We start from the raw sequence: 14,345 nt of genomic DNA, 5'->3' as shown, positions 1-14,345 counted from the left end.
AACTTATAAAGTGTGTAATTGGCACAGTACAAGCTATTAGTTTGTTTTATTTTTAGCTAATTAGTACATTGTTAGGACAGAAACAAGTATAAAGGGGCTATAAGACAACAATAAGACAACAGCCATTTAAGGCCTTATAAATAGTTTGTAATGGCATACAAGTACATAACTAGTTACTTACAAATGCAGTTATTAGTCATTAATTAGTGTCTAATTTCTGATCCTTAAAATAAAGTGTTACCACAATTGGTTACAAAAATTACTTAAAAGACATAAGAGTCACTAGCCCAACTAAAGCAAACACTGACCAACATAATGGTGGCAACTTTTGTTTAACCAAAAAAACATCAACACCAATTCTCAACTATAAATTCTGTAGATGTGTGAGATCTAAAGGTGGGCATACACTGTGCGATGTCTGTGTGATTTCAGCAAAGTACCAACTCACACTGACCGAGTAGATCGCATGTGATGTAAAGCCAAAGCTCAGGATTTATGTGCTCACACTATACTGTCCGAACGTCGAGCTGTGACTTGACATCTCACACTATACGTGTGAAATATGCGTGATAAACCCCCGTGCCAGGTTGTGCCAATAGACGATATCACGTATACAGAGATATTGTCAAACCAAGCATCAACTATCATATTAAGCTGATTTAGCATTTCCAATTTATGTATTAAATTATTATTAATATTATTGTATTATTAGTATTATTAGGAAAGGCCTAATTTTATTATTAAATTAGGCTATTATTAATTTGCCTCGCAATAATTTCATAGCGCCTCACCACATAACCAATGCGCAGTGAGGATACATAAAAGATTACATATAAGCTTACTCCTCCTCATTAAAAACAGTCTAAAAACATTTAGGTCGATTACAATTAATTATAGGCCTACAATTAAAATTAATAACAGTCAATAATATTTCCGAACACTGCAATAATTAGTCAAAACAGCTTTATTTTAAAAACAGTTTGTTTAACATGGACATTGTTTAACAAATTAATAAAAGGGGCGCGGTAGCTACATCGCAGGTGAAGACGGGTAATAAATGGTTTATCCATTTTGCAACACAAACTAGAGGTAAGCAACAGTAATTTGTAGCTAGTTTGATAGAACTTAAAGATCTCCCTCTTTTCGTTTTCTTTCTTGCTGCATTAAAGATTAAATGGGTTAAACTTCTGTTTTTGTGCAGGTGCAATGAGGGAAAAAGCACTGAGTTTAAGGCAATCGGTTCGTAGCTCTGCTTAAACTGTGTGATATAGTCACGAGGAGCGACCAAAATTTCTGACATGCCGGAAATTCATCCGACCATCCGATTGCCGGTCGGGAGAGGTTAATCGCCTCTCTTTTCCCCCCGTACACGGCACTAAGATTGCAAGACAAACGAGGCACGACAAAGCTGAAAATCGGCCCGACCCGAAAAAGGCACGAGTAAGAATTCAGACGAAAATCAGACGAAAATCATACAGTGTATGCCCACCTTAAGACTGCAGCTGGAAGTCAGTTGTAGTTCTTGCGTTTCTCTTTCCTTCAGTGATTATGCTTGTTAGCAGCAGGTGTTCATCACTAATCACTTAATTATCTCATTAACTTTAACACTGCTTCAGTGTTACTTTAACACTCTGTAGTGTGGACACATACTGTATGTACTCTGAGCAGTGTTGATTTAACACTGGGGATTTTGGTGTGTCATTTTCTCATTTTTCAATTTTCTCAACCCCTCCCCCTCCCTCGTGTTGTAAATAAAAATTGTGCATATATCTTGTGATCATATTATTTTATTACTTCACAGATATCTACAGTTAAGACTTTTGTATGTTACATTTTAAATACAGTTGTAAACAAATGTTGCAGAAGTATATCAAACTAGGATATTCTTCTCAAATTAGGATCAGACTTTCGTTGAATATGGAAAAACATGTTCACAAACCCACTTATATCACACTGTTTATTAAGACATAACTTTGTAACAAAAAATGTATTGAAATAAAACCTGAACGAAAGCAAAAATCAATCTTCATTCTCGTGTTTTAATACAAACATACAAAGCATATGACAATACAGATTTTGACATATCTGTTCTTATTTTAATTTAGTTATAAAGGTAAATCCACTACACCTATAAAACCTGCGACCTTCCCTTCTGAAAATATATTTTTCCATATGAATATTTAAAGTAATATAAAAATTATCCTTACAGAAGAAACAGGAATTTTCTTTCTGGAAAATTTCTGGACTCAACAGTGAAATCAGTCTGTAAAAAATATGCATTTCACCCTCCACCAAGAACATATTGTGATTTCAAAAAATATTAAATAATACCATTTAGAAGTTCTACATCAATAGTATTTATCAAAAGACTGGTAAAACAAACAAAAATTATAGGATTATAGCTGAGATTACATTTAACATCCAAAACATTAATTATGTTGTATATTTTACTGTAATCATAATATTTGTTATGAAGCAGCAGGGAAGAGAAGGAACAAGAATTCAGATGCAGCAACATTGATTCCAAAAACACAAAGATAATCCACATCAAAAATCCAAACCAGGAACAAAATGCAAGGAACAAGAGTGTAACAACTTTACAAAACATGCAAAGACAACAACCGACACAAGTCAACTAAAACCCAGAGAATAAATACACAAGAAAAACAAGACCCTAAAGAGGGACAGGTGTAGGCAATGAAAAACGAGGGTAGCAATGGAAACAGACAAGGGAGTAAGGAACAAAGGCAACCAGGGATGCTTCTCAATATCCCTCCTCGTCTCCTCGCTACCCCGTCCTCCATCCTATGACCTAGAAACCGATCGAGCTCAGCCATCTTGAAGGACATCTCAATTCTCTAACTGCACCACGAGGAGTCGAGAATCGAGAAGTGAGGAGGCTTCCAGAGGAGTCATAAGCAAGGATACACGGGTGTATCCTATGCGGAAGTGTTTTATCTACTAAACGTGACACACATATTCTCCTCCCCCTTCACATCAGTCACAATAATTTTAATTTATACTTTACCTTTGCAGTTTATATAAACCCAACATCTCACATATTTCAACAGGGTATCTTTATTATGAATTTCTTAAATAACCAAACTTTAATAACATAAGGGCAGATCCTTTGAGCGCTGCTGATGACGCTGTGAACTGACGCTCGAGTGATCAAGTATTCCAATGTATAAAAAAGCTTCAATTTGATTCATCACTCCTCATTTTCTACAGGGGGTGGAGCTGAGACGCAAGGAAAAGAAGCGAGGAAAGGAAACGAGGATGCACAAATAAGAATTGAGAAGCACCCCCTGAACTAAGCACAGGAAGTGAACACAGAAACAATAGAACAGAAACACTTCAATATAAAAGTCCTTAACCACGAGACAGGGGAATACAGGCTGGAATCATGTCAACATCACCTGAATATTAATGGCACTTGAGCAGTACTTTTTATTTATTGAAGATGATGGTGTATCTCTCAGTGTTTTTTGCGTCCACTGCAAAGACATCTGAAGAACTTCCTGTACTGCTGTCTGACCTGGACAAGAGTGAGACGAGAGGAACTGAGTGATTTCATCACATCCATTTAACCTCTAAAACTCATGAACCACAATGGAATTTCTTAATAATAAACAGGTAAGACAATGTGTTGAAAAAACTTTCTGAATTAAACAGTGGCTACGTTTCCATTACCTTTCAAATTGCACAAATTGAAATTGCGAATTGAAAATACACTCCAACAAAATTATATGTTGGCTTTAACTTTTTAGGCCCAATGGAAACGCGTCAATTTTCGTAAAAAACTCCCATATATCGCGAAAAATATTACGCTCGCCAGGTGGTTTTAGAAAATAGAAAAAAGCTTGAGAAAGCTGTAAAAAAAGTTTTAAAAGCTTAGAATTTGAAAGCATTAATGGAGTCAGACAGACAGATTGCATCTGATTAAATTAGAATTTCTGACGGTTGGAATTTTAATAATTTTGACTAATTTGAACATTCCGTCACAGGAAGGAAATGGAAGAGTATTAACAGATTAAAGTCCCCCTGTGGTGAAAATCAGGCTTTTCACAAGTTCACACTTACAAACAATCATATCAGAGTAAAGTAGTTTGCGTATTTGGTGTGCTGTCCGAGGGGAGAGCTCCGAGCTCGGAATTTGGCCGGAACCCAGAGTACTCCCCCATATTTCTTGTTATGAAAGTAACCAGACGAGTGTGAGGAGACGGGGTGGTGGAGGGATGCTTAAAACTGTCGAGAAACATAGGTGAGTCCAGGGCCGTAGCTAGAGGATTCGGGGCCCCCTTAAAAAATACTGATGTGGGCCTCCACCACCCTCACCAATATCATGTAGCCTACTGTACAATAGATAAGCATGGAGGCCCACATGTAAGATGGTGATGATGTAAAACCTTTATTTTAAAAGTTAAATGTTTATATAAAAATTACAACTAATAAAAACTAAAAAAAGTTATAAAGTAATATAACCAATTTTAAAAAAGTAACAGCAAAGTGTTTTTTCCCCGACATCAGTCTGTTATAATTCATAAATAAAAAAGTTCTAAACATTTAGAAATTGATAAGAATGCAGTCAACTTTAAAAAAATAAAATCATTTATTGTCTTATTTTTTAATAAAGATAATATGGAACTGGTAATATTATTAAATAAAGCTAATAAATGTATTTATTGAAGTGCGGTGTGTTGTATTCTGTTTTCTTGATGTAATAATACATCATCAGCGAGCAGGTCAGGTGCATATGCAATGCGTCGTGACTCGTTTAAATTTTTTAACTCTATTTACAATAGTGTAAAAAGACAGGAATTTTGACCACGTAATCATTCGGTCGATTGTGGTGCACACCGATAATGAAAAGTGACAGTACCCGGCAGGCTGTAGACGGTAGTTTTCTTATTCCCAGCGAAATAACAATACAACCTATTTTTAAGAACGTTTTGATCGACTCGGATACAACAACTCTCCTGGCCTACCTCTCCTTCTTTTCATGGCGTTTCTGGTATCTTGATTTATGTTTGCTTTTCCCCGACATTTTTCAGTCAGTTAGTCTCCTGCTCTACCAATAAGTTCATCGTTAACTTCAGGCAGCTGCCGCCTCAACTCTGATTGGTTCTGTTCATGAGCTGGGGTGGGACATACAATTTTATTGGATCCATCTGATGTTTGTCACTGACTGAATAATTAATAAATACTTTAGATCGGACTAAACCATTTTTAGGGAGGTAAGAGAAGCAGATTTTTGGAAAAAATATTTAACCAAATTGCATGTTTTTGTGGTTTTCATTTAAATCTCAGGCACAGGCCTACAACTAATTTAAATATTATAATTATTCATACAACAGGGGCCTATATAGTATAACTGCTGGATTTTGTATAATTATCACCACCTTTCACCCCCCTAGCTACAGCCCTGGGTGAGTCGAATGTGTAGGCCTCAACTCATTTTGCTGATTGAGTAGACATCTTGATTACTGACTGTTGACAGCTGGTTGGAATGACGTGATGATTGGATAGATAATTTGAACGTGTTCCTCCCGAACTTAGATATATAAACATTAAATTATGTTGTATTAACAATGTGGTGTTTTTAAGATGCTTTAATACAAACCATGTGTAAATTCATAACTCTACACCATTGCTGAGTATTTTCTTCTTAAAACTGCAGTGAACCAATGACAGTCTCACTAACACGGTTTGAAATCACTGGTGTTTCTGATGTCACAAACTACCTTGTAACCAATCAGATCAACGAGTAATTGTCAACGAGTGGATCTCTGAGCTGAGTGAGTGAGTGAGTGAGTGCAGGCGGGGCTCATTTGCATATTCATAGAACAGCGTATACTAAATGAGGCAAGGCTGTCGAGTGATTCAAGCTATTTTAGAAAATAAATTTTTTTCAAGGAAAATTTTTATTTTGGCAATCAAAGATTTGTTTTAAAGCATAAAGTTATTGACCACAGGGGGACTTTCAACAACTGCCTCTGACATTTCTCTATAAAAGACATTGATTGCCAAAATAAGAACAGGGCCTCCATAAAAACAACTGTAATATTCTTTCATGTTCAGTTTTGAATGGAATATGGTGGTAAATTGAGTGATGTCTGACCTCATAATTGAGGACACAATAGACCAGGAAGATGAAGGTTCCCTGCTGGGAGTTCAAGATCAAGAAGAGGATCTCCAGCTCATTACTGTCACTAGTGAATAAACCCAGAATCCAGGAGCAACCAAGAATCACAAACTGAGCCAGTGTTTTAAATGCCATAATCCTGCAGAGAAAGAGTTAAAGTGTCTTTATTAAGTACTTTTTTTTTTTTATGGAGTGTTCAAATCTGATTGTTTGTTACTTGGTTTGTTTCATCTGTGAAACTTCAGCATTCAGATTTTTGAGAGTTGAGTTCAGATGGATGATGATGTTGATGAAGAGAATCATGTTTAACTGAAAAGAAGAAAACAATAATTATCACCTTGTTTTCTCTTTAATATAAATTAAAATCATGAGAAATAAGAAATGTGCTTACTGCTATTATGACACAAACAGGACCCAGAAAACTCCAGTTAAAACCATCATCCTTTTTAATCCAGCAACTGTTTAGAGGAAACACAATATAAGAACTGAATTAATTTGTCAAAAATACGATTTATGGTGTTTACATTTTGTTTTTTGTACCGTTTGTAAAAATGTTCTTTAATCAAATGGCAGAAATGTCACAAAAGCCCAGAGCTGCCTTACAGTGTTTTCTTCTAATCAAATTGACTTTAAACAACAACAACAACAACAACAACAACTGTAAACATTATCAATAAAAACCTCTGAATTCTCAATAAGAACTTCTGTAGACATATGACAGAAATAAATTCAAACTGCTTAGTAATAAATGAAGCTGGTAATGAAATGAGGCATGTTATAGTGTTTTATTATGTAGTACTGTATCCCCAAAGCGATTTACAGTCATATCAGGGGCTCTCTCCTCAAACACCACCAGTGTGCAGTATCCACTAGGCTGTGGTTGGTATTCTGTTGTAGTTGTTTCCCAAAGCTTCTCTATTTCCTTCTAATCTAATTAACTTAGAAAAACAATAACTTACTGTTCGCTGCCGTATCCTTCAGGATGCAGCCCGACAGACACGGCCACCACAACCAGAGCAACCGTATATCCAATCACACACAGGAATCCACTGCTAAGCACCTCCCTCTTTTTAGAGCTGATCTGTGATAGGTTCTTCACACAGATGAAGAGCAGCACAGCTTCAATGAACATCCACACAAAGCCGGAGAGAAAGAGGAAGTGCAGCACACCTGATATCACGGCACACAACACCTGGAGATCATGAGAGACGGTTATGATGATTCTCAGTGAGACTGTGCTGAGCTGTAGGGCTCCTTCATCATTCTCACCTGTTGAGGGCGTATGAGGCTCAGGTACTGTTGTGTGAGCAGTAACAGAAGGTGAGCCAACAGAAGACTGATGCAGATGTTGATTCGAGCCACATTATTCACTCCAGGACTCCACTGACAAAGGGCAAAGGTCAACAGGGCCAAACTGAAGAACACCAGCCCCACGATCACACACACCAAATTCAACAGGTCCAGCTGCTCCAACAGTGAGTCGCTCTGAGAAAACATGTCAGAGTACATGAGTGCCAAATCTGTGCTGTTCTTCAATGCTCACTATAAATGTTCTCGTACCTCTGATGGGCGGCTGGTTTGCATGATGAGAGCGAATGTGGACAGATGAACACAGGAACACACAGTGTAGCTGCTGTTGGTCTTTAAAACAGAACAACCATCTACAATCCACTCGCTGATATTCCAGTACACACAGGACAGAGAACCGCTGGGGTCAAACTCCTGCAAAAAGAAGAAAGAACATGAAGAAAACATTACAACACTAATAAATAAGTTGTTTTCAGATGTTCATCAATTCTCAGGTTGGACAAAAACACATTTCAGTCTCTCACTCTGATGTGTTTGAGGGTGAAGTTGACTGGTTTGGTGAGTTTAGTGTTGTTGGTTTGGTGAAGAGTAGCTGAGATCACAGTGGACATCATGGTTTTAATCGTGTCATTTGATGTGTTGAAGAAGTCTGGCTTCAGTAGTTTATCCAATGATTTGTAACTCATGAAAGCCATAGCAGCTAATCCTGTGTGACAGACCAACATAAAATTAGTCACATCAATTTGCAAAAAAGGGGGAAAAATAAACTTCACATTGGGCTTTACATCAGCAGAAACAAATGTTCACATGTGTATTTTTATTTGTACTAGTTCATACTTCTCACATACTTGAAGTGCTGTTCTTGGCAATCTCAAAAAGGTCAATATTCATGTGAGCTTGTTCTGTACGGATTGGAGGGATGTCCTTTACAGATGCATTTGGTCCAACCGCAAGAACTATTACGTCTACAAGAAACAAGAAAGAAAGAAAAAAGATATAATCTCTTATCTATATATTGCCCTGTCAACACGTTGATCACACAGTGATCTCTCCATATGACCACAATGTGAGTTCACAATGAGCTAAAAGTGTAACTGCACAGTGCACTCACTGTGTGCTCATATTATGGCCACAATGTGAGTCACCCCAGCTAGAAATGTTATTGGACATGGACTCCAACATCGCTCAGACGTCAAATTTTGGATGAAAATGAAAACTGGGTTGACGTGTAAACATCGGATGTCAGGCTCCAACTTCATTAAAGCAACACCAAGGAACTTTTCCTCTGCGGTCGCCCTACAGGTTGGAAGCGGAATTGTCCATTACCGCTGTCGTAAATAATTTAGCCTACCGCAGCCTAACTGTTGCACGCGCACGCTCGCTGTTTATCCAGCACCGGCTTTGGAATCAACGATGGCCACAGACAAGGTAGAGTATGATGCATGATTTTATGAAAGACATCACAAACGAAGAAAAACTATGTATGCCGTAAAGCAGTCGAATTTTGTAGTTCTTTTTGTGCTCCGGTTACTACCCGAAACCCGAAGTTACATAGTGCCAGTAAAAGCGATACAGACCACGTCAGGCTATGGCAGACGTGTCATTTAACCTATTGTAAGTCGATGTACCATCACAAGGGTCTTGGAAATATATTTTGAAGGTTGAAAAACGACATAGTGTTACTTTAAACAACTCCACAAACAGCATTACCAGCTTCACTTACCAGACTGTATTTCTGTCATATGAGTGGAAAAGTTCTTACTGAGATTAACAGAGGTTTAGATGTTGTAGATTTATTGAAATTAATAATTTGGTTTGATGTCACCATTATGGTGATCAGTGTTTGCTTTAGTTGGCCAGTTTGACTCTTGATGTTTTAATGTTAGTTTTCCTCTGGCTTTTGTAATTGTTTGTTATGGCAAGAACAGTAAGATAAAATGTGATCAGATGACAACAAAAATATTATCATCATGTAATGCACTGGTCAGCTTCTAGACCAGAGGTCTTCAATCCTGCTCCTGGAGGGCCACTGTCCTGCAGAGTTTAGTTCCAACCTGCTTCAGCACACCTGCCTTTGTATATTCAAGTGATCCTGAAGAGCTTGATGAGCTGATTCAGGTGTCTTTGATTGGGATTGGAAATAAACTCTGCGGCCCTCCAGGAGCAGGATGGAAGACCTCTGGTCTAGACCATCATGTGTATAATTTATTTCATATTATTGATTATAGTAATGTTTCTACAGCATTATTTCCTACTATGTTTAAATTAGAATAATATCTGAAAATAAATGAAATAATAATCTGAATAATAATAATAAAAATAATATTTTGATCTACTGCTTCACGTAGACAAACTCAAGAATCAAAATCAGTAGTTTAAACATTGTACCCAGATTTAGTTTTTTTTATATTATGAATGTCCGATTTTTTGATTGAAATGATGCAGCATCTCATGTGTTTGAAATCCTAGAATGTTATGAATGATTACAACACATTTTTTAAATTTGTTATTAATTGACATCAATGGTTAGTCCATGAATTAAATCAAGCACTACATTAAGATAATATCTTTATTATAGTAGCCAACATACTTGTTAGCTTTTCTCTGGCTACTATAAGTGTTTGTTATAACAAAAGAAAATGTGATTATCAAGTACTGTAGTCAAGGCCAAAGAGCCCAACTAAAGCAAACACTGACCTCCACAATGGTGACCAAACCAAACTATTACTTTCAAACAAACTCTTTTAAGAGGTTCAGTCCTGTGTCTGCTGGGAAACTTCCCGCTAAAACTTTATAAGAATGTTAAGGGATAATGTTCTATCAATGTTATCACTAGCCATGTTTAAAATGTATTTAGAGAGTGTTATCCTACCTTTTAGGAGAACATTCTGGCAACAAAAATAAAATTAGCTACAGAAAACAATACAAGAACATAACATAATGCTCTCAAAACATTCATAGAACAATAACATGTCTAGCTGGGATGAGCTCATATTGTGGTCATCGTTTGAGCACACAGTGAGAGCGCTGTGAGGTTACACTTTTACATCACTTGAACTCAAATTGCTGGCGCTGTGACCACATGGTGACATCAACGTGTTGACTGGGTCCTGGTGTGTTTTACTAATTATTGCCCTGTAACCTTTAAATCTAAAAGTTTTGTATTGGCATTATAGTTCCAGTAAAAAATCTTTAATATTCATGAAAAAACTTTGTAATTGACAAAATTTTCTTTATAGTGAAAAAAAAAAACAATCAGGAAGAGCTGTGCTTATCCAGAAGAACTATTTGTATATACTATATACTATAACTATATATATTTGACTATGACGCACACCCTTCACAGTATCACAGCTTTGTTTTTCAAATGTGTCAAACACACAAACAAACAGGGACGTAACAGGGCTCTTTACCTGTATAGCTGAGAGTCAAATTCTGCAAGTCGTACTTTTCTGTTTCCTTCACCAGTGCAGACACCAGGTTCTCAAAGGCATTCAGATAACGGTTTCCATATGACACTATTTTATTGTCATCTTCATTTTCAGTTGAAACTTTTATCTGGACAGCATCGAGCATCTTCAAATAGTCTTTCGCCATCTAATCAAATAAAAAGAGATGCTCCTGTGAAATGCAAATGATTTCTATGACAAAAGAGTGTGATATAGCTAATTTATGGGCCATTCTCAAAATGGTGACAAACTAGCTCCTTGACTTTTGAGTCAAATAGTCAAGAAACTCCATATAATTTTACAACATAAAATTTTAAAAACAATATGAAATAATTTGACTATATTTTTTTGCACATTTTTGTTGAATTATTTGACAGGTTCCTTAACAAAGCCTTATCCTTTTACACATCTTGTACACATTTTGTTTATTTTTTGCAATAATTTTCTTTACCAGGGTTAAGCATTAGTGCAAGTTCAAACAATTGTGAAAAAAATTCAATAAAAATAATAATATAAATTAGGAAGAATAATTGTCTCTATATTTAGTGTTATAAGAGGCTGTTCAAATATGCATATAGTGAATGTATTGCATTAATAAAATAAATTACATTTAAAAAAATGTAAACGTGTCATTAGCTATGTTTCCATCCACCTATTTTAATGCACATTTGAGGAAATTGCATTAAAACATGTTTGATGGAAACACCAAGATGAGTGGATCTCTGAGCTGGTGTGAGTGAGTGGAGGCGGGGCTAATTTGCATATGCATCGAACCGCATATACTACATGACATAGGCCTGTTGTCACAGACAGGGCTTAGATTAGATCTTAGTACAATTAGGATATTTAAGTATAAAATGCCTTAGGAATAATAATAAAAAAAAACATTACTGGTGTGCAAAACAATGGCACTGACATATTTAAAAGTTACACAGTTTCAACATCTCAAACATTAATTTTAGCCTGGGACTAAGCTTAAGCTTTGTCTGTGAAAATGGGGCTTAATGTTATAACTAATCACGTTAAAACGTTTTTTTTAGCCGATATAAACACAAATCCTAAAAAATCTTAATCTTAATTCATGAAATAAAAAAACAATAGAAATAAAAATATAAAATGACATGGTATGGTGTTCATTATGTACAGGTAATAGTATCAAGATGTTAACAAATACGATAAAATTTTAAGGGAGAAAAATAAACCGAGCTGAATTCAAAACATTTTGTTAACCGTAAAAATCTAGATTTTTTGAGAATGACCCTTGGTTTAGGTCCAGTAAATGTGACTCACTTCAGGAGACATTTGATCCGTCATATTGGCAATCAGATCAACAAGATTAAATATGAGATCTGCAGATGACTGCTCCAGAAAAAGAAAAGACAATAGATGAAAGAAAGTAAACATGAATTATAGTGTATTAGGCTACATGTAATTTATAGACCATCTTTTCGAAACTCGTTTTCACATACCCCATTGATGTTGTCTGAAATCTTCAAATCTGGAAGGAAAACAATGGGATGAAATTAAATAAAAACAGCATATGACACACAACGAAGCTGTAGACACGAAGGACAGTGCTGTACACACCTCTCAGGCAGGAGGGGGGAACTGCATTATATTTGCAGATATCTGGAGAAACTTCATAGTTACAAACGCTGGTGCAGTTGTAGGATCCGACCTTGCAGGAGCAGCCGTCACTCTGAGGGTTGCAGGAATAGGCCGTGCAAGAGTCATTTTGTCTATGACAGTTCACAGAACTGGAATTTGTGCAGTTTGTGTTCGCCAGAGGAGAGCAGTACATGTTTCCTTGAGATTTTACGATTGTGATTATCATCAGCTGAAGCGCTAGAAAGATAAATCCATCAGTTACTGTAAATCTGTATAAACACAGTGTGTCTTTAATTACTAGAGAGAGAAAATCTCTGGATATAGTGGGGGTTGTTTTCCCTGAATGTCAAGTATAAATGAAGTTACATTGATACATCCAGGTCATTTGTTTTGGGAGTGTCCTTTTGCTCAGTTTTTCCTGGAATGTTAATGCCTTGATTGTCCAAAATGTATTCTGTTATTTTTCCTTATCTTATAGACACATTCTTACTGGATTTTATGTTAATGACAAGAATCCATAAATGTAAATATATCCATAAATGTAAATATACAAAAAGTGAACCCAGCTTCTTCAAACAAGACTTGAATTGGTACTCAAATACAATTTCAATGTCTGTAAATAAGAAAGCTATAAAACAATTAGAATTTGTGCCATGTTTAATATTCACTTAATATGTTTTCATTCTTTTTCCTTTTTCCTTCTCGGCAATAATTTTCAATAGGTTAATTAGGCTTTTTTGTATTTTTCTTGTTGACTATTGAGCCATAACTTGTTTTCTGTCTGTAAGTTTGTCCATTTTTTATCTTATATTTGTTAAAATTTGCAATAAAATGAATACATAAATAAATAAAAATATATCTAAGGGCAATATTTTCTACAATAAACATTATTCTAATTATTTTTTTAAAGAAGGCCTTATCCTTGTACACATCGTGTACACCGGAATTTACAGTTATTTGTTTATTTTTTGCAATCATTTTCTTTTCCAGGGTTAATCATTAGTGCAAGTCTAACAATTGTGCAAAAAAATTCACAAAAAATATTATTATAAATTAGGAAGAATGATTGTCTCTAGATTTAGTGTTACAAGAGGCTGTTCAAATATGCATATAGTGATTGTATTGCATTAATAAAACAAATTACATTTAAAAAAATATTTTTTTTTGCTTTAATTCTTTTTTTAAAGATTAATTTAAGGCAGGCATTTAATGTTTTGCCAGGATTCAAACGTGGGTAAAGCGCAACTGCTTTACATGTCTTACCACAGAGCTATGAGCTCCATTTGCGTTACTTCTTTTGAAAAATAGTTTTGCTCATTCCCTTTTAAATGAACATTTGTATTTTGTTTAGCATGAGCTAATAAAGCAGATACTCACCTGTTAAATGAAGAATGATGTTCATTGTGACCTTGAAAGGGCTTTATATTGATAATCCTCTAAAGAGAAACGAATGTCCACTGTCAGCCTCTGAACAGTAAACTGATCACTACGGCCTCCGAGGAATATGCATTTGCATCCAGTCAAGAATAACACACAGCCCTCACATATTCAAAAACCGTGGCTTTTAACATTGTGCATAATTTACATCATTTCAGGAAAATATTGAGCATCTATTGAGTATCAATAGCCAATAAAGAGTTGTGTTGTTTGACAGTATGTTAAAAAGTGCTTGAGGGAAACATGATTGAGTGTAAAAGTAGCATGACCCAGCGGGCAAAAATGAAAGTCATATTGATGTCAAAGTGTCAATGTCAATTTGATGTCAAGTTTTTGACCTCTGCTGATGTCATTTTGATGTAATTTGGATGACATACTTTGTTGGTATTTTAATGCTA

At 35.7% G+C, this 14,345-nt stretch overlaps 1 protein-coding gene across 1 annotated transcript; it reads right to left on the bottom strand.

Moving 5' to 3' along the window:
- Positions 1-1,771: 1,771 nt before the first annotated feature.
- Positions 1,772-14,000, bottom strand: LOC143710377 (adhesion G protein-coupled receptor E3-like). The gene is made up of 14 exons (XM_077201326.1): positions 13,888-14,000; positions 12,490-12,747; positions 12,372-12,400; positions 12,193-12,261; positions 10,867-11,050; positions 8,302-8,418; positions 7,978-8,159; positions 7,706-7,867; positions 7,415-7,630; positions 7,105-7,337; positions 6,537-6,603; positions 6,363-6,454; positions 6,122-6,284; positions 1,772-3,538 (listed from the first exon to the last, which is right to left on the bottom strand). The coding sequence occupies exons 1-14, from the start codon at positions 13,910-13,912 to the stop codon at positions 3,479-3,481; spliced, it is 1,857 nt and encodes a 618-aa protein (XP_077057441.1). The 5' UTR covers positions 13,913-14,000; the 3' UTR covers positions 1,772-3,478.
- Positions 14,001-14,345: the final 345 nt, after the last annotated feature.

The sequence above is a fragment of the Siphateles boraxobius genome, unplaced genomic scaffold (genome assembly GCF_051911475.1).
Source record: "Siphateles boraxobius isolate OS27281-9 unplaced genomic scaffold, OSU_SipBor_1 47, whole genome shotgun sequence".
Lineage (NCBI taxonomy): Eukaryota > Metazoa > Chordata > Actinopteri > Cypriniformes > Leuciscidae > Siphateles > Siphateles boraxobius.
Note: the sequence above shows the minus strand (reverse complement) of the source record. Positions and strands in the feature narration are given on the sequence as shown.